General features: G+C 31.8%; 3 protein-coding genes across 3 annotated transcripts in view; 2 read left to right on the top strand and 1 right to left on the bottom strand.

Moving 5' to 3' along the window:
- LOC119834891 (DNA cross-link repair 1A protein) overlaps positions 1–4102 on the bottom strand; it is a 10064-nt gene extending 5962 nt beyond the window's left edge. The window contains exons 1-7 of the mRNA XM_038359413.1: positions 3872–4102; positions 3614–3691; positions 2194–3388; positions 1718–1858; positions 1152–1263; positions 434–577; positions 179–324 (exon numbers count right to left, since the gene is read on the bottom strand). Of these exons, the coding sequence (XP_038215341.1) occupies positions 179–324; positions 434–577; positions 1152–1263; positions 1718–1858; positions 2194–3388; positions 3614–3691; positions 3872–3961 (1906 nt within the window). The 5' untranslated portion in view covers positions 3962–4102. The remainder of the gene's footprint in view (positions 1–178; positions 325–433; positions 578–1151; positions 1264–1717; positions 1859–2193; positions 3389–3613; positions 3692–3871) is intronic.
- Positions 4103–5672: 1570 nt separating this feature from the next.
- On the top strand, positions 5673–18332 carry LOC119833425 (sodium/calcium exchanger regulatory protein 1-like). Its single transcript, XM_038357424.1, has 4 exons — positions 5673–5829; positions 15995–16161; positions 17559–17669; positions 18055–18332. The coding sequence occupies exons 1-4, from the start codon at positions 5760–5762 to the stop codon at positions 18103–18105; spliced, it is 399 nt and encodes a 132-aa protein (XP_038213352.1). The 5' UTR covers positions 5673–5759; the 3' UTR covers positions 18106–18332.
- Positions 18333–19824: 1492 nt separating this feature from the next.
- LOC119832579 (unconventional myosin-XVIIIa) overlaps positions 19825–20858 on the top strand; it is a 140626-nt gene continuing 139592 nt past the window's right edge. Inside the window, exon 1 of the mRNA XM_038356253.1 lies at positions 19825–20148. The gene's annotated coding sequence lies outside the window, so the exon portion shown is untranslated. The remainder of the gene's footprint in view (positions 20149–20858) is intronic.

The raw sequence follows: 20858 nt of genomic DNA, 5'->3' as shown, positions 1-20858 counted from the left end.
TACGTCAAAAGATTTTATTTTAATCGAAGCTACGTGCAGACAGCACTACTTGAGCATGGGCCGCTCAACGCTAAACTGATCTCTCTATCTCTTTATCTCTCGAATAAATTCTCTTCTAACAAACAAAATACTATATATCTAACATAAAGTCCAACTTAAAACAAATGAAAAACCATACCAATAGTGTAAGTGCCGCAAACGATGAGTACCGACGAGAACTTCTTGCCAGTTTTCTCCAATATGGTCTTCTTTTGTCGCAGGTGGTATAGCGCCATTTCCAAGCTTTGGTCTTGAGTGGGAAAATCGTACCGCGGGTTACAGTAGCTGGAATAATACACATAAAGATTGGAGTATTATAACAAAATAAAGAAAAAACCATTGACCTTATGTAGACAAAAAACATCGTTTTTTTTTTAACTTTTAAAAAACTCACGTAGTATCCAAGTATATGGTGTGAATATCCCTATTCCAAAACACAGGATAGGACTCCATAATGGGAGACGCCCTGAAGTCCCCTGTATGAAGCAAGGTCTTGCCACTGGGTAGAGTGAACACCAACATTACTGCCCCTGGACAACTGCGGAAAGTTGTGGTGTAGCCTTATAAATGTCGTATAACCATTCATCTTAAAGTACCATCATAAAACAGAAGATCGGCTTGAAGTAGTAACATAAATCTAACAAAAAATTTAACCAAAATTAACCAACTACAAAAATAAAAATAACAAATTAACAATTTTGGGCAGGAGGCTTGTCTTAATAAATCAAGGAATCAGTAATCTATCCTCTATACTAATAATAGAAAGCTGAAGATTTTTGTTAGCTTTGTTTGATCGTGATAATCTCAGGAACTTCTGGGCCGATTTGGATGAAATTTGATACAACATTAGCTTGAGACCCAAAAAAGACAATATATATAATATATCCCATATATATAATATATTATACATCCCAGAAAGCGCACGCGAACGGGTATTATTATGCGGACAAAGCCGCGGGCGAAAATCTATTTGTGGTAGAGCTAAAGTATGAGTCACTGAATGATATGCTCTCTTTACGTATTTTACTACATAAACCTTATTCTAAACTTTTGATTCAGATTACAAAACTATTCTATACAATAAATTTGTTTGCAACAAAAAATAAACTCACTGATTTGCATCAACAGCCATAACTTCGACCCCATCAATTTTAATGGACTCATCAACATTCATAATATGAATGTGCTTTATATTCACTCCCAATCGTGATACGCACAAGTCGGCTAGAATAAAAAGGAAACCAAGTTAAAACGAGTCACTATAGTCCAGCTTGACCACACCATCTACAAATGACTATTGCCCGTGTTACTCCAGGGGGGAAGCCGTCAATGACCTTTTTTCAGAGTCTTAAGGTCTCTTCCCTTCTTTAAAAACTCTTATTTACTTGTTAAGCATTTGCATGCTATAAAGATTACATATAAATATTTTTTCAAATGACTTAAAGGGTGGAAGGGAGAGATTCTTAAACTGACTGTTTTTTTTTTCAACATTGTAACATCAGCTGGTTGAACAAATAACTTGTTTTGAAACAAGACAAAGAGGATCGAAATCATCATAGTGCCTTCTGTGTGCTGTGAAAATTTGGATGTGGTTTAGATTTTTGTAAAAAATAATTATTTATTGTAAATCACCTATACTAATACCTACTGTGGGTACATTATAAAGGATATACAATACCTGTAATTTTTGAACAAAACAGCAATTTGTTAAAATTCTTCTTCAATCCTGAATAATGATCTGAATGGAAATGTGTGAGGAAATAATGTTTAACATTTGGAATATCTCCATAGGCAAATGCATCCACCGCAAAATGTGTCCCTGGAAGCCATAAAAATAGCATTCAATAAAGCCATATAAAAGAAATGTTTAAATTTTTGTTATTTTGTTTGTACATTTTCACTCAAAATCTACCCCACATAGACGTTTATGCAGTAACAAGGCTATATTTCTATCCTAGAAGCCAAGACAAAAAAAAATTAACTTTTTGGGTTTTTAATAAAAACCCAAAAAGTTAATTATCATTATCAATCTTTCTTAAAAATCTACTGTATTAATTATTATCAATATGCACCTTTTTCTAAGCTTTTGTTTAATAAAACATTGAATAATTAAATAACAATATGTAACAATAATAATACCTTTAATCCTCTTACCTGCAACTATTTTATAATTTGGTATTATTCTGGTCACAGTTGATGTTTTATTCGATTTAGATTTGACTGGCAAATGAAACTGTATAGACTCAACAATCTTCCTCGGTGAGTAAGAGCCGATACTCTCATTTTTCACTTTTGAAAACTGTGTCGCCTCCGATTCCTTAATGTCAATCCTGGGAGACATCGATCGGTGCGACAACTTCCTTGCTGATTTGACAATTTCATTGTTCTTTCTACTGGCTTTCGTAGATTGAGCAGTAGCATCATGTTTAATAGAAGTTATACACAAGTTTTTACTCATGTCATGTGAATCATCCTGAGCTAAGATCTTATCTGTTAAACCACCACCATCCTTAATCAAATCTACTGAACCATTCACATCAACTAACTTCTTGACCTTTAGCACATTAGAAAAATAACAATCTATAGACTTCTGCTTTAATTTATCATGCACTGCCTTCCCATTCCTGATTCTGGCTTGGGATGCAGACTTCCTGGTGGCAGCAATATATTTATTTTGGTCTTTAATTTTTTGCTTCAACAATTTATAATTTGTTGGCTGCACATTGACATCTGACAGCTTTTTAGCATCATTTGTGTTCAAAATAAGAACTTTATTTTCTTCTCCTGCAGTTTGCTGTGACAATTTTTGCTTTTTAATTTCTACATTGACAGCAACAGATGTTCGCTTTGACAGACTTTTTTTATGTGGCAATACTTCTTGTACCGTCTCTATTTCCATTGATTCATCTGAGACCTCAATAATTTCACATTCAAAACTCATGTTATTTTTGGCATTTGTCACTGATACATGCTTAATATTACTATTCTTTGTACTTAGTTCTACATTGTTAGTGTTATTTACAGAAAAACACACAGTGTAAGATGGTTTTATGTCTATATTATAGATGAGTGTATCATCACTTTTATTATCTCCATAACTCAATTCTGTTCCAGAGGACACAGATTTCAATGAATTATTATTATCATCAGTTTTGGTTCCATTGCAGACTAGAGGTACAACAATGTCACTAGACGAGGACTGGTGATCGTTAAGAAAAGGCAAATCTTCAATAGCAGAAAGTTGGAGTGTTTCTTCATCTTCCAATCTCTTTATTGGGTATTCTTTTTTCTTACCAATTTGGTCATATGTTGCATTTTTACATAAATTTTCTTTATCTTGTAAGAATACCTAAAAGTTAGCAGGAATTAGACTTCTTATATAAAATTGAAAACTAGATTATTACAGTATAATCAATTCAATAATATGAATCCATAATATTGCTATTTCTTTAAATCACAATTTTTTTTTACTGAACACTGATAATACATTCATTGTAAGATCTAATTTTACTTATATGAAATTTCCAGGAATAAAGAAAGAATACTAATAGTGTTATGAGTAATATGTCTTCACCTTATTTAAATTTTTCTTGGTCTTGCTTGCAACACTATTTTTCTTCAAAGATAATGAGCATCGACTTTTTATTGAATTCTGAAAACACAATTATTCATATAGCAATTGTTCAAAATTACAATGAAATTGTCATTAAAAACTTGCTCGTAACTTCTATAATTTCAATATTTTATTATAATCCATTTAGCTAAGCTACTCAAATTAATGTTTCTGAAAGTTAAAATTGTATAATTTTGTTCCTATATAAATATTTCAAACCTGAGTCAGAGGTAGATCACTGCTTAATTTTTTTACAGAGCGAGGATTTAAAAGTGATGGTATGTAATTATCAATATCATCTTCGTACATTTTCTAATAACCATACTAATCGTTAAGTATGTAGTAGAAGTATAGCCTGAAAAATTTAATACACATTGAAAGCTGAACCATTAATACTGTAAATATTAATATTCATACAATAATATTTAGTATATTTCGCTTTCGCACAAAATTTTCATATTTCATGTCATTTAAATGTCAATGTCCAATGCCAATAATGAATGATTTTTTGACTTAAATAAGTTTTGTGGCCAGTATAAATTATTATTAATTAATAACCCCTACAAATACTTATTTTACATAAATTAAAAAAGTCGTTATATTTTATTTATCGGTCTATCTGTTTGTCTCTTTTTCATTCCTTAACCTCAGCACTGATATTGATGATTATGATAATTTGGTACAGGATATAGTTACCGAGACACCGAGACATGACATAGGATAATTTTTATTCCTGCGATCAGCAAATCACATTATTAACTACCAGCGAACGACTAATAGTAAAAGTAGGTAGGTAAGGTAATAGTTTCTTTAACTTTACTAATAGCCTAATGATATGATTAAACAGCGCCGTTTTATTATTTGTTTTGATGATATTCTTTTTTCTTTTTTGGTTACTATAACAGCGTGAGCGGCGTAACGTTTAAGAATATTTTAAGGACGCCTTATAACAAGAGTCCAGGCTATTAATGAAACCGTTGTAACTGATATACACAGGTGAGGAAAAGGAAAAGATAAATGGAGTATCGACCCGACAAAACTCAGTCAACTTGCCTTGCAATTAATTTTTTAAATTGCAAAAGATGAATTAAATAATTTATGATCATAGGTGTTCAGAGACATTAAGTTAACTAAATATTGGAAATAATCATTTCGATTGGAAAAGTTCTGTTCTTGGCCCTGCTGTCTAACGCTGATAATAAATTTACATTAAAGTACCTACGTTTTATTATCGACAATAATATCCCCACAATTTTTATAGTTTGTCTGTTTCTCCTTCACGCCAAAGTTACTGAACCAATCTAGGTGACATTGGGTACAGAGATAGTTTAGGACCTGAGAAAAGACGCAAGATATTTTTGAATTCGGAAACCCAAGGGATCTGTGAGTGGGAAGCTTATGTTATTATGTTGTGTAATTGTTTTTGAATTGAATGAAAGTTTAATATTTTGTGCAAAATTAGACAACACGAGCGCCATAAATAGGTATAAAAAAGTAAACTAAAATCATGCTTGCGTAAGACCTACACTGACATCAGACCTCCTGTCCTGTGTGGGACAGAATGCTTTTAACGCTTTGTCTGCCTTCTGAATATTGGAACTGTGTTTTGCTTCTGTTTTATGTATTTCCTTGTTTATTTTGTGGCGTACAATAACGTAGGCATTTATGTAATTTTTGTATTAATCCTAGTTGATTTACTTAATTCATTTTTTATTATTTAATTAATAATGAACTGCTAATAAATCCATTTATGTACGTAGATATATTTTTTTTTTTTTATTTATTTATTTATTTATAAAAAATCACTTGCCATAACAGTGAACAATATACCGACGAAGAAAATAAATAGGTAACAGCATAGAGTACTTTTATGGTAACAGACAAAAGGCAAGTTAGACAGAAGTGAATGGTGAACGAAGAGAGTAATCTGTGTAGAACACGCGTTCTTTATTCTTGACAGTTTATACTCGTTCATACTTTTTGTTCATTCACGGCTATGAAGTGAGTTCGTGTTTCATTTTCGACTTCCAATCATTCTAGTTTCGACTAGTGTCGTTGGAGGTTGTCTTATCTTGTAATTATAAACGTAAATTTAATCTAATTAAAAATGGAATTTGTTGACAAGAAATACAAAATGATCTCATCAGAGAACTTCGACGAGTTTATGAAGACTATTGGTCAGTATGGCATTTTTCTACTATCTTTATTTCAACTATTAAAAATATATTTTCCGAGGAATCGATGCCGGCCGGCTTTCGTCCGTTATGGCACGCGATTTTTTATTTTTTATTTGTGCAACCGGCTTTATGGCGAGTATTTGTAAAAGCCTGTGTCATTTAAGTGAATCATTTATCAAATTTAATTATTGTAGGTAGTTATGATAATCTTCTATAACGAGTATTTGTTCGAACATTACCTGTGCACTTTGCCCGCCTACCTCCATATTAATGAGGGTTTGGAATTGTAGAATAAATTTCATCTTTTTTTTCATTTTTTTTTTATTGTATCATATAGCATGACCTAGTAATCTTAATTTTTGTGAGTAGCAGAATACAGTTCGGATAATTATAGTTAAAAATATAGATTATTTTTGCAATAAGAATGAGATAGATTTGTTAAATTAATAAAGCACATGAAAACAGCGTCATAGCTTCTCTTCACATAGTTGCCGCCAACCATATGGCGTGGTCTCTTGTCGTTACTAAAAGTACTTCTTAATAATAAGTATTTTTTCTAAACTTATTTCGCTTTAACCGCATAATAAAATTGAGGGTAGGATACATTTAAATAAAAAAAAAAATCATAAACTGGTATTTTCTAGTGTTTGATTTTACGCGAGTATTATACATTTAGACTACAATCTCCCGTGACCACGCTCGCTGTACAGTGTTCGAAACGTCGGGTTAATAATATAATGAATAAATCGCGTTTAAAATCCGTTAAAAAGTTTTTAATTTTTAAATCGCAAACTGATTAAATAACCTACAAATTTGTTAATCTAATCAAACTCTTCAATTGTTATAGCTCAATTTCTTAAATTGCATTTAATAATTAAACAAAATTACGCAACACAGCAATCTTTTTATTAAAATTTATCTTATAATTTTTTTGCTGCACATTTCATACAAACAGGAAAATTTCAGCATACAATTTTACTATTCCGATATAATATACGTCTTTTTTATATATATCTTTTTGCAACATAGCCGTTTGTTTATTATTTTCTGTAATATTTGATTTCTACGGTTTACCGAACGAGTAATTAACTATTACATTGGAAAATTACAAAATATGTATGAAGAACATTTATAGCCCCGAGGCGAGTTTCGCCACACTTACGCGCATATTTTAACATAATATCCTGTGTTCCCTCCGGGTGCGGAACTCTGAAATGATTCTATGAAAACAGAAATAAAAATTTGGTTAAAATGGTATATATAAATCTATGTAAAGATAATTCAAAGTGCTTCTAGAAGAAGTCTAATCGAATTATAAATAATGCTCGTTTTCACATGTGTTTATAAGGAGTACACCCTAACTGTTAGGATCACCAGCAGCGCCACCGGGCCGTCGATAGTTTAAATTTTACATAGAAATCTTGCATACATATCCTCCCCCGACTAAAATCCCACTGCTCCGTCGAGTCGGACCACGGGTACCTTTTGGAATTCAAATTTGATTAAAATCGGTTGACTAGTTGAGGAGTCCATCGTGGACAAATAATATGGCACGTAATTTATATACCTAATATAAGATAATATAATACTATAATAATAATATGCACTATAACTCTCTTTGATATTGTTTACGGTTATTCGTTTTATAGCAAATACCATGTTATCGTTATTGGCTGAATGTCGGATGCAGTACACAACCAATAACTAGTACATTGACTTAACGTTATAGTCGTATTGATAATAATTAGTTTGTTTGTCGCAACGCATTGCCAATAAATTAAAATTTCTGTTCTTTAACTATATCACTACAAATAGATATTTAGTCTGTTATTTGGATTGGTAGTTTTCAAGGAAATTGGTACAATATTTTCGGATTTATAAATTGAACTTATTTTATCCTTTGCTCGACAAAAACCTTAAATATTTGATTTGATTGGATTTTTAAGTGCGTTTTATATACAGAAGTGAAGTAAAAATTGTAACTGGTACTCAGTTCTGAACGAATTTGTAAAAGTAAAAAAGTCTAATAATACAACTGATTAAAAAATAACTTTAAAGAAAATAGAAAGAGTATGAAACAGTATATTATATTAACGTATGCAGTAAGTTAGGGGTCACATCACTGCCACAGGCCATTTTTGGGTGAGGTCATTTAGAGGTTATAGAAAACCTGCCCTCACATGCAGCGTTTATCATCCTTGCATCTGGCTGACGAACTTTAAATAACGTTTTATACTTCTAAATCTTATCAGTTGCAAGTTAAATTTACATTGTGTGCTGTAGCTTATCAGCTAACTTCCTAGCAGGCTTGGATGTAAATATACCGGTGCTATTTACGATTATGAAATGCTTCGCAATAAATTTTGTACATGCTACATGTATGGATCCAAGATTTTAAGGTATTTCACAAATGGAATATAAAAAAAACATTTGTTATTTTAATTTTTAGTTTGAAAGGTACGGAAAAACTTAGAAAATATACAATTGATTTATGAAATATTTTTTTAATGTTTGAAAACATTACAAGCTATTTATGACGCAATTGATATATATTATTATTTATATTATTGCAACTGACGTTTCCATTATTTTACAACAAACGTGATAATCGTGACCACGGCCAATATTTGATGACTGATACTTCAATGATACTTCCCTTGTTGTTTAATTTGTAAATGAATAACACCTGTAGAGCCAAACACAATAAAATCGCAAGCGTTTTAGATTCATGTCGTAAATCCGTTAAGCGATTAGTTTGGATTTCAATTGGTTATTTTATTGTTACGATAAACTTTCTACAATCCCACATTGTATCGCGGTTGCTATACAGGACACTTATGATGTAATTGCAATTGAAAACACGTAGAAACGTACTTGCAAAGAAAAAACATCTGACGCTGAGACTGGTACCGATAACTCTGTATCAATAAAAACTCGAGACTCCAATAAAAATTGCTAGAAATTTTATCTCTATTCCCGTTATCGCTCTGGATGGAAATAAATGTGCATTCATAAGTCGTTAATAAAAACTTGTAAAGCTGCTTTGTTTCTAACGATGCGTCGATATGCTTGGATCAATGAGTCCCATTCAGTATCTATTATCTTTATTAGCGCACTTGACGATTAAATGTTTCTTTCTAAGAAATAAATTGCTTATCGTTAATGCTCGAGGAAGTTAGTAAAAGATGTTTCGTTGCGTTGTTCGTGTGACAATTCATGTTTTAAGGATATGAATCATTTTTTTTAAACAGACCTTTTATGATGTGTTTGTACAATACTATGCCAATACAAGGATAATAATAGGCTGGCTAATGTTTTCCTTCAAAGGTCCCTTGTTTCCTGAACTAGCATACATTGCCTGTCGCTTAATGAAAAATATACATAAATTATAAACCTGGACATTTAAACAATAATTATAGTATTTATTTATTGTACAGCTATAAATTCATATATTTAGTATAGCAAATTAGTTATTATTTATTTCCTTTAAAATCGGTTTATTCGGTATTAAAGTAGCTTCATAAGCTAGGTGGAAAAATATGTTCAATGACAATGACTTTTTATGTAAGTAGGTATTAATTATTTACGGAGAATGAATCATATATAACAATAGGTACCGGCTACTGAGAAAAAATGGCAATCTGAAACATAATACCTCCTGTTTAGATCTAAACTATTCGTTGGCATTCGATTGTACAGTTGATACCTCCAAAATTCCAGACGTAAGTGATATTCAACTTCTTAGCAAAAAAGGTTCTTGGACTAAGATTTCTAATTACGTTTAAAATTATTTATATTGGACTTTGTCTGTTACATCGATCATGAAAATAGAAGCATGCATACGTCATGACCATAATTCTGGCGGCTGAAATACTTTGCACTTAGGATAAAATATCCCATGTCAGTTTAATCTAATCATTTTGTCATACATATTTCACACAATAACAGTTATCATAGGTTTCGTAATAGAAAAAATCTGTTAGTATAAAGTTGTCTATTATTTTGTAATATATAAGTACAATACAAAGGAAGACCATGTATTTATTATAATTTATTTGTTATGGCAATAATTATATTAATGAAAGTATTATAGATGCAACTTGCCATGGCAACAATCGTTTGAAACCGAACCGTGGAGTTCCTGAGAAGGTAAAACTCGTTAAATTTTATAAGACGCAAAACCCGTTTAAAACAAAACATTGCTGAATTTTTAAGAAAACGTGCATACTGCGATATGATCTTCGCAGTTTATTTATAAGGCGTAGCTTATACTGAAGTGAAGAATGAGTAATTATTTCTTTGAGATATGAAACATTTCCTATAATTCGTCATTGAATTATGATAGGTAAATAATAAATATGTCTACTTAACATAATCAGTGGTAACATATCGCTTCTGCATGATGTCACCAATACATTTAGAAATTAATAACTTTTTAACGGATTTTAAACGCGATTTATTCATTATATTATTAACCCGACGTTTCGAACACTACAGCGAGCGTGGTCACGGGGAGAGTTATCCGGGGAGCGTGGTCAACCATACATCTCATAAACTAGTTACAAAGATAGAATTCTAATAATTGAGAAACAGTGTCTTATTTATTAGAAAAGTATGAAAGTAGTTTGAATTAGCCTGTGTTTTTTTAAGATAACGTTGTTAAATTTTATAAAAAAATAAGTTTTTTTAGCCTTCTTTTACTTACAAATTGTAAAATATTAATTGGCTTTGTTACCGCTTTGTAACTAAATAGAGCAGAAAAGAAATTCTAGGGTACAATATTGTCTGCGGTTATACTGAGGTGGCTTTCCATAAATAGTGTGGGGCAGAATTAAAATTGCATTTAGAAACTACGAAGAAAGCTACCATTCGACTGCTGTATATACAGTCGTGTATATAAACTGGTTATTATTGTAAGGTTCTTAAACCATACAATTTTAACACATTATTCCCTCGTTATAAATCTACGATTGAGCATAAGACAAATTTATCTTAATATCTTCCTTTGGGTTATTCACTGGACTCCTGAAGGCATGAAGCGATTTTAACTGAATTTGTTTCATGTGGATTCGAGAATAATTTAGATATGTAATTTAAACCGGAGACACGGACAAAATCTTCTTATATATTTTATACAGCATTTTGAATCACGTTTTTATTGTTAAATAAGATTTGACTTTTTGATTAATGTCTGGGTTACATTTATTTGAATATCTGGCAATATCAATATTCTCATTCCGATTCTCCTAACCTAGCCAGAGTTGGTACACCGGAATAATTAATTCAACCAAAGTTATTCCACAATCGAAACATAAAGGGGACAATGAATAACAAATGCGGGTAGTAAAAGCTTAATAATAGTCAACAAGCGGGTCAGACTATAGCTTAATTGCGCTCGCATGAGAACGTCCCGCGGCACCAGAAACTCCCATTGGTCACGACCGCTCGCAATTGTCAGCAAATCGACGCCAATCAGCATCAATTCAGTCAATAAGATGAGACGGTTTGTTGACTGTAGGATACAGTATGTGTCCGGTCTGCCTACGTATGTGACTCACAATATCCACCGATATCTTCGATGGATGCCAAAAGTACAAAGGTCCTACTTAGAGTCGTTTCTTCGTTTTCAAATGTGCTGTGTTTACATAGTTCATAATGCATGCAAAATGGGTAATTGAAAAATAAATCTATATAAAATGTATAATGTAATATGAATCAAATCAAAGGCTATTAAAGTTTAATTAAATCTTTTGAAAAGTCATGTGACTACGAATGCGCCAACAGTTAGCACAAAAAAGCTTATTTGTGTTTAAGTTTTTACACCTTATTTGTTATGTGTAGTACAGAATGTGCAATTGAACACAGAACAAGGGTGCCAACTAAATTTAATTAATCACAATGTGATAAAATGTGTAAGGGGCAATGCTTGATTTATATAAAATAACCAATATGAATGGTGGATCATGGGCTCCATTATAAATACTCTAATACTTAAATGTATAAAAATATACAGTATTGTATGTAATACCATTAGATATCTTTGAAATTCAAAAAGATTACTTTAAAACCATTTTAATATCAGTGATGTATCAATGTTTTAAGTATATAGAGGAATAAATAAATATCGTATTGTAAAAATGACAAAAAATCCAACATTCTGACGTCACACGGTCCTGACACGCGTTTTTTGTTGGTTAGTTACTGGATTCGATAAATTTATTTTTAATTGAATATAACTTTTACATTTGATAAAAACTTTTTATATCTTTCTTTATATCGCAAAAAACATTCTGTTCAAAAGTCAATCCGCTATAGATTTGGAAAAGTCAAGTCTAACTCTAATCGAAGTGAAACACTCGACTTCGTTATCTTTACTGAAATCAGTGATGATTTAATACAATTCTGAAATAGATAAGAACTCAAGCACTTCGCAATATTAGATTAACGATTTATTAAGATATTGCGAATTTCATGTGTAAATACACACCATCGACTATCGTTCCTGTGAGCAGTAATGAATAATACGAACAATTGTGTAGTTACTTCAAAAATACATTGTGCAATAAGGTTTTAATACAATAATTTTGTATAATGTTGACATAAGTGTATTTTTTAATTTTTTATGTTCATCTTTAGCAAAAAATTCAGCTATTGTTGTTCCTTATTTGTGAAAATTAGCCTTGTATCTAGGGCGGCAAGGAAAAAATTGCTAGGTTATAATTAGATCTAGATATGGTAATTGGGGCTATCGAGGCGTACATTCTACTATCTTGTATGCCTTTACACAAGTATCGCATTTAAACCTAACTGCGTCTCGCGGTTGCACTCTCGTAAATGAGTTCTAAATTTTAATCCCAATGTTCCCCTGGTAATGTCTGATAACTATTCATCTATCTCCCTAACTATCTGCCACTCAAAATCAGCCATTCGGTTTTTCGAGATTAGTCGCAACAGACGGACAAAAATTGTAAAAAACGTTTCTTGGTATATTTTAAAAATTTTTTTTTTTTAATTTTTTAAATATTCAATTTATTTCATAACATACATACATACATACATTTTTGACATTTTTAAAATAACAATTTATAGCAATTACAATTTAATTTATTAATTACAAATTATTTTATTTACAATTTATTGTATCGTGTATACATTTATGTACCTTATTATTCAGTATAAAGCTATCATTGATATCACAAACAGACATTCTGATTTTATTTATTGGTACTTAATAGATGATAAGACCATGACTCAAATATGAAATTCAGTCATGGACTTAGTTGTGATGCTAATCGTATGTAAGATCAATGTCCACACGCCAGTGTCACGGGAGGTGACCGTAGCCAAGAGATATTTATAGATGTAACTATTTATTGTAAGTTACTTTGAACTTGTTTGTATTTCGTAATCCTACTATCCTACTAATATTATAAATGCGAAAGTTGGTAAGGATGTGTGTGTGTTTGTTGCTCTTTCGCGCAAATACTACTGAACCGATTGCAATGAAATTTGGTACGTAGACAGCTGGATAACTGTAATAACATATAGGCAACTTTTTATCCCGATATTCCTACGAGATACGGACTTATGCGGGTGAAACCGCTAGGCGCAGCTAGTTAATCATAATTCCGTTTTATTTTATCCGTATCTTAAAATCGCTTTGAGGCTTTACTTTCTATGTATATTGTAAATATTTCTTGTATCCGGTAGCTTGGCAACGCATATGTAATATGTAGTTTGAATGTAATAATTTTCAATTTGGCAGCATTTTGCTCTGCTTTTAGTATTGACGAGATATTTTTTCAATGAATGCGTATCCTGCGTCGGGTTTGCGATCGACAAATTCCGGTTTCTATGAATAGGATAAATATCAATTACTTATATATTGATTGCAGCAAACTAGGTTCTATTAAAGTCCATCATTCAATTTATTCGAAGGATGTTTTACAAAACTGTCATACCAAGATATTCAAAGACAGATTTATTACCTAACAAAACTTCAATATGAATGGACTTTCAATTGAAAAATTACGCCAATTTATAGGTCGTTAACCTTGACGTCGTACCACGTCTAAGCAACCAATAGGAACGCGCCGCGCCCACAAACCATCCAATCAAATGTCGAGCATTGTATTGATTCATCTGCGCGTGATAAGAGTAACTCCGATCTCGGAGGATTTAATGGACCCACATGATACCGGCTAAATAAACTACGCCGCATTTTTGCATTTAACTGCTTTATTAAATAACTATCAATAGATTTACGGTCCAAAGTACACAATAGTACAGATACAAGTGTACTTGTATCTATTTTGAGGCGGTGAATTATTATGCTATCGGTAATTTAATGAATAAAATAATTATAAATTAATGAATAAAATAATTATTGTGTTATAATCGTAAAACAGAATTTTAATAAATCAATTGTATTAAATTGAATAAAAGTAACAACTTTATATTCCTTTTATTCTACCAGGAAGAAAGTCGATAACAAGATATAGTTAAACCACATTATCGATTCATTTCGCATCCGTCCCTTAGGGCACTGCACTAGCTACCGGTTTGGCGCTCGCATTACGTTTTCCGCATATTATATTCGCAATGAGTCGCCTACTAATCTTTATATTATGAACAGTTACGTCCCAAGGGTCTGCGGACGTCAAGAATGCGGTATGCAACGGATATTGTATTTGATGGGCTTGTTATTTGAATTAATGGGTAAAGTCCAACTTGGTGCACCTACACATATAAACTATCATGCGTTTATGGATGAAATACCCACACACAATTCAGCTATGCTTATAACAGTCATGTTATAAATGCGAGAGTGTGTTCGTTTGTCTTTCATTTATGACGAAGTGATTTATTTGGAGATAGTTTGGAATGATAGCTTTTCACCGCGGTGAACTTGTTGAAAGCTAGTTCATTATAATTTACTTTGGCCACTGAAATCTTCTTTGTTTGAATGAAAATTAAAAAAAAAAACGCGTCACCTAGGAGGCGTACGTCACAAATGCAATTAGCATTGAACATTGAATCGATAAGCGTATCTATTTTTTTTAATTGAATCATTTAAGCATAATAATATAAAATAATAAGAAAATGTTATCTGTAGATACGGAAATGAACCTCACTTTGGGCAAAAAGTATAAACTAATTTCGTCCGAGAATTTTGATGAATTCATGAGAAGACTTGGTAAAGTTTATTATTATATTATGTAATAAGAACATTGAGAAAAAACATCGCAGTTTTTATCTGTTGGAAAGTAACAAATTAATTATTTTTTACGACGACAGTAAAATTAATTTTAATGTATAAAACCTTCACTGTGGCTTACATAATTGTTTCAAAATCCTTCAGAACATTTTTTTTTCTAGGAAATCGTCACAATATTATTATCTATTATATGCTAATGGACCACCAGTGACTTATTTGCTTTGTCCATTTCAGTGAAAATTTCGCTCAAATCATGTTACTCATGCTTCATAGTTCATAGGCAAGTCGAAATATGGACAATATCATGTTGATGTCCATTGAATGACGTTGCATGGGTTATGATATATATAATACTAGCTACGCCCCGCGGTTTCACCCGCGTAAGTCTGTATCTCGTAAGAATATGGGGATGAAAAGTTGTCAATGTGTTATTCCAGTTGTCCAGCTATCTACGTACCAAATTTCATTGCCATCGGTTAAGTAGTTTTTGTGTGAAAGAGTAACAAACATACACACATCCTTACAAACTTTCGCATTTATAATATTAGTAGGATAGTATGATGTTATAATCATTGTTAGTTAGGTAATTACTTAGGTTTAGTTGTAATTTTGTTTTTCCTTGTTAAGTCCCTGTCGCATTGGATTGTATCCTGTAATGGCATGTGATTTGGATAAATAAAATAAATCCCTACTAATATTATAAATGCGGAAGTAACTCTGTCTGTCTGTCTGTCTGTTACGCTTTCACGCCTAAACCACTGAACCAATTTTGATATAATTTGGTATGAAGGTAGAACTGAAGTTGCGAAAGGAGACAGGATAATTTTTATCGCGAAAAAAAGGGTAGAAGGAGTTGAAACAGGGAGATGAAAGCGATATAACCGAATTCCACGCGGGCGAAGCCGCGGGCGGAAAGCTAGTAAAAAATACATTTATTTGTCTTTCTAGGTGTTGGTCTGATCACCCGCAAAGCGGCGAACGCTGTTACACCTACCGTCGAACTGAAGAAAGATGGAGACAACTTCGTGCTCGTTACGTCATCCACTTTCAAGACCACAGAAATGAAGTTCAAGCCAGGGGAAGAGTTCGATGAGGAACGCGCTGATGGTGCCAAGGTTTGTGCAAAAGCAAATAAAAATTTATATATAAAAGATCCCAAAATTTTTCCTGATTCCTTAATTTGCCCCTGATCTTTGATCGCGATAAAACAAAGATTTGACAAATATAGCCAAGTCCCATATTGTCCACGCCTTTCCTGATCCATTCCTGTTCCGTCTTCAATCCTTCCCTTAACTCGCTTTTTCAATCTGGGCAATTTATGTGCACTTACGACTTTGCGTATTATTGACAATGCGACTGAATGCTCTCTAAAATACGTGTGTAGAGACGACTTACTGTATATTTATGTATATAGCCTTTATGTTATTCCAGTTGTCCAGCTGTCTACGTACCAAATTTCATTGCAATCGGTTCAGTAGTTTTTGCACAAACACACACATCCTTACAAACTTTACAACTTTTTGATAGCTGTGATAGCTGATACATGGATTAACCCGAGTAAAAATAAGGTAAACACTGGCAAAATTAAAAAAAACACTAATATGTGTTTTTGAAGTTATCGACTACAATTAACAGCAACACATCAATTTATTCCTCTTTAAGACTAGGGTAGAGGTACATGTTAAATAAATACAATATTCAAGATTCTAGTAATCTTACCTATAAAAATGCCAGACTGCGTGTCTAACTTCTGAATATCTAACTAATTAATGTACCGAGTTACTAAACCATGAAACAATGGTATAAAAAGGTATAATTTATATTAAAACAGAATTTATAACGGGTTCTGATATTCAAATTTTTTAACGTCAAATATATGCTCCAACTGATATCAAGTTGTTTTATAATATGGTAATTTCTAAATATCGACTATTTGTGAAGGTAGATTGTTAAATAAATTATTATTTAATAAACCTTTAAACTATTAAACAAATTGAGGTCTGTATTTCTAACGGTTTAATTCTTAAAAATATAAATCTACCTCCCATTATGATATAAAATCTACTCATTTTATATCATAAAAAATAACATGGACTAGCTAATTACGTTACCATATTGTATTGCATGATGTGTGGGCGACCTAGATTATGCTAGATAGCGCTGATTTTTTTGCATTTTATACCGGTTACTGCAATGTTATAATGACTATTCCAACGTAAAATAATATCTGCGTATAGTTTATACATCTATAGCAAATTAAGCTTTTATTACAACTTTTACCCTAATTTACACAGGCACTTATATGTCTGGAATCAGAAATAAGCAATACTGAAACAAGAAATTTATTTATTCAATACATAAGTAAAAAAGTCTAAAGCTGAAAAGGCGGATGCAATGTGTATGATCGATTGATCGATTTCAATTACTGGCTATTAACCAGCGATTTGCAAAAAAATCTTTTATAGCTACAGAGTTTTTGACAAAATTTATAGTTATTACATTTTATTTACAGGTAAAATCAGTGTGCACCTTTGAAGGAAACACCCTGAAGCAAGTGCAGAAGGCCGCAGACGGTACAGAGGTGGTGTACACCAGAGAATTCGGCCCCGAAGAAATGAAAGCGGTACGTGTTAAATTCTACCAAAAGCATTTAAAGAAATTTGAATAAGCAAGAGCATACTTATTCATTCAACTCGTAAAATACCATTAAATAAATAAAATAAACGCTAGTCTTCTGTTTAGGGTTTCGTACCGTAAGGGTATAACGGGACCCTATTCTTGGGGCTTTGCTGTCCATCGATTAGTCTGCCTTGCTGTTTATCTGTTCGTCGAGATATGAATAGTTAGCAAATATAAGTTTTGAGAATTCTGCTGTTATTACAAGTAATAAAAAATCGTGTTTAAGCAATGATTGGTACGGTCACAAGTTATAGCAGTTACTCCTTAGCCGATGCCTATTATGTCATTTATTAATTAGAATATTGCAATTTATGTAACTTTCTTTTCAGGTCATGACGGCCAAAGACGTGACCTGCACCAGAGTCTACAAAGTACAATAAGCTACAAGACTGCAGGGCTGAGCCCTGAACATTCTCCTATCGTTAATATGCCTTTATTATTTAGCACAACTACATGTTTAAGAACCTATTTGTCTTTAATTTCTTTTATATGCTTTGTATCAGCACACGATTGTGTTATATTTATTATAATTGAAGTTGGGGGGCGTATGCAAACATTGTGTTGTATAAGTTTCGGTGTGTATTTAAATAAATAGTTTTCTATGCATGCGTGGTTTTGTTTTCTTTTCGAATTTAATAAATCGGCCGCAAGCGAAGGTATGTTTTGTTATTTGCCCATTCCTGTTCGATTTGAAGCGGTTTAATAACTGGAATTATTAGACTTTTTAACGCATTTTAAATTGATTATTTAACCCGACTTGTGAATGTCTTAATTTTTTTTTAAATATCCATCTCTGTTTTTTATTAAATTTCAACATCGATATTAAATATTTTCAGCAAATCTTATGAGTAAATATTTTATCGAAGTGTTAATAAAACATACACAAAAAAGCGCTACGATAGAACGAAGCGCTCCGTCTGTATGGGAACGTCAATTAGGAGCTTACATAATTATTGAAGTTTTGACTACAGGCCATTATAAAAATTAAGGACTAGTAGTAGTACTCCGTTACAATGATTGTATCCATTATATCCATTCTAAAGGCATGTGTCACAAGCCAGCCCGTTTTCATACTGTCTACTAACTAACACTTTGTATGAATGTATTGATGTTTGTTACTCTTTCACGGAAAATCAGCTGATCGGATCTGTATGACCTTTCAGACAAATATGAATTATATTGGATCGAACACAGGTTGCCTTTTTCTTAAACATACCTGGTACGCGAGGGAAGCCAAGAAGCTCTAGTCCTACAAATCCTACTAATCCTACTCTTACTTAATATTATAAATGCGAAAGTTTATTAGGATGTGTGGGTTGTTACACTTTCACGCAAAATTACTGAATTGATTTTCATGAATCTTTGCAGTAATATAGGTTTGATATCAGAATAACATAATAAGTTAAAAATTATTAGAAATTTTTAATAATTTGGTGATGATATAACGATAAATTTTAAGTAAGTCGGAAAAAAATCAGCCCCCTGAGACCTATATTGGCGTGCGTAAGATAATTACTGTAAGATTTTAATGTTGGTCTATTAACTACTTCTAATACATAGTTTTACTAACTAAATTGTAAATCCTCCTTCAACTAAAATTACAATTATTGTACAGTATTTGTATAAAATAAATTGTCATACCGAATAAGAAAATCAAACCAAAATGACACGATATACGCCATCTAGCGATTTCGTATAACAAAAACATTTTGAATTGCGCCACCTATATGTGAATAGAATTACTTTTAGAAGGATAAAAGTTATATCTATTCGACACTAGATGACTAACACATACAATAATTAAAGATGAGGCATAAATACAACTGTAATTTTTGATAAAACGCGATTTTTTTTTTGGAAATGTGAAATACGGTTTTTCAATTATCAGTACTAAATATTATATTCTGTTTTTGATTAACCTATAGGTAGTGCGAAATTCCTGAACGTTACACCTCCATTCATTCGAAATATAACGCTACTAAATAAAATGTTATTTGACACGAATCGTATTTGAAAACATATATGACTTTTTATAATACCGGGTAATCAAAGTGCTTTTTTTACTGCAGCCTACTTCGTTTTTACGTAGGTTGAGCTTGTACATTAGTTTATTCGGTGCAAGTTAAAGTTGAATACGTTTTGGCAACGCCTTCGTTTGTAACGCGATTTACATCTGTCAAAGCGATCCTTAGCTTATTTGATCGCGACTGGAATCAAGTTTTCGTTGTATACCTTCATAGTTTCTGTGAATTCTGTGTAATGCATTATTCGGTCATATTGCGGATGTGTTCTAATATTTGTTTTTTATGTGAAGTGATTATAATACGTGTATAATGACTAGATTTTGTGGTATTCTTGTGTGCTGTTGGTTGTAGGCCTCTTGAGGATTTTCTACACCCTTTTGTGACTTATAAATAGCACTAGTAAGTAAATATTTAAGTTAACTTATACGAGGACTGTAGGATATCGTTCACAGTTAAAAACATTCTCTGTTTATCTTTAAGACTTAAACTTACGTTGCAATCTGATGAAGTGGTTTATTCAAACGAAGGAATGAAAAAATGTAGTAAATATTGTTAATTACAAATTATAAGGTACCTACAACCTTTTTAACGCGATGTTGTGTAAATGTATCTCGATTTTCTTAAGTTATATATCGTATCCCTCAATACCAATACTTGATAAGAGCTATATAATATTTGCCCTCCTACTAATCTCTTACAATATTGCATTGCTTACTTGGCAGAGCAATAAAACATATATTACTTATTTATTAAAATCTGATTTATACCATAATTTAAATTCGAATGAAAATAAATATATATACCTTTAATACTAACCAGAATATCAAATGTATTCTCCTTTGAACTAAGCTATAGTGTACTATTTCTTGAATGAATATCTATCTGAGAACTATTATATGCATTAACTTCATATTGGTTACTTACCATTAGATTGTTAATATTCTCCTTAAAATCAAGGTTTTATCAGACAGCCAATGGACACATAAGATACATTACCATCTGTTTTCCTACACACCCCTATAATGAAAATTATATATACATTAGACTAAGATCATTAGAATAAGAAAGCACAATCTACTTCTCAAATGAATTATAACCATTATTAATTC

This window comes from Zerene cesonia, chromosome 2, assembly GCF_012273895.1.
Source record: "Zerene cesonia ecotype Mississippi chromosome 2, Zerene_cesonia_1.1, whole genome shotgun sequence".
Lineage (NCBI taxonomy): Eukaryota > Metazoa > Arthropoda > Insecta > Lepidoptera > Pieridae > Zerene > Zerene cesonia.
This window is presented reverse-complemented; position numbering and strand designations above follow the sequence as displayed.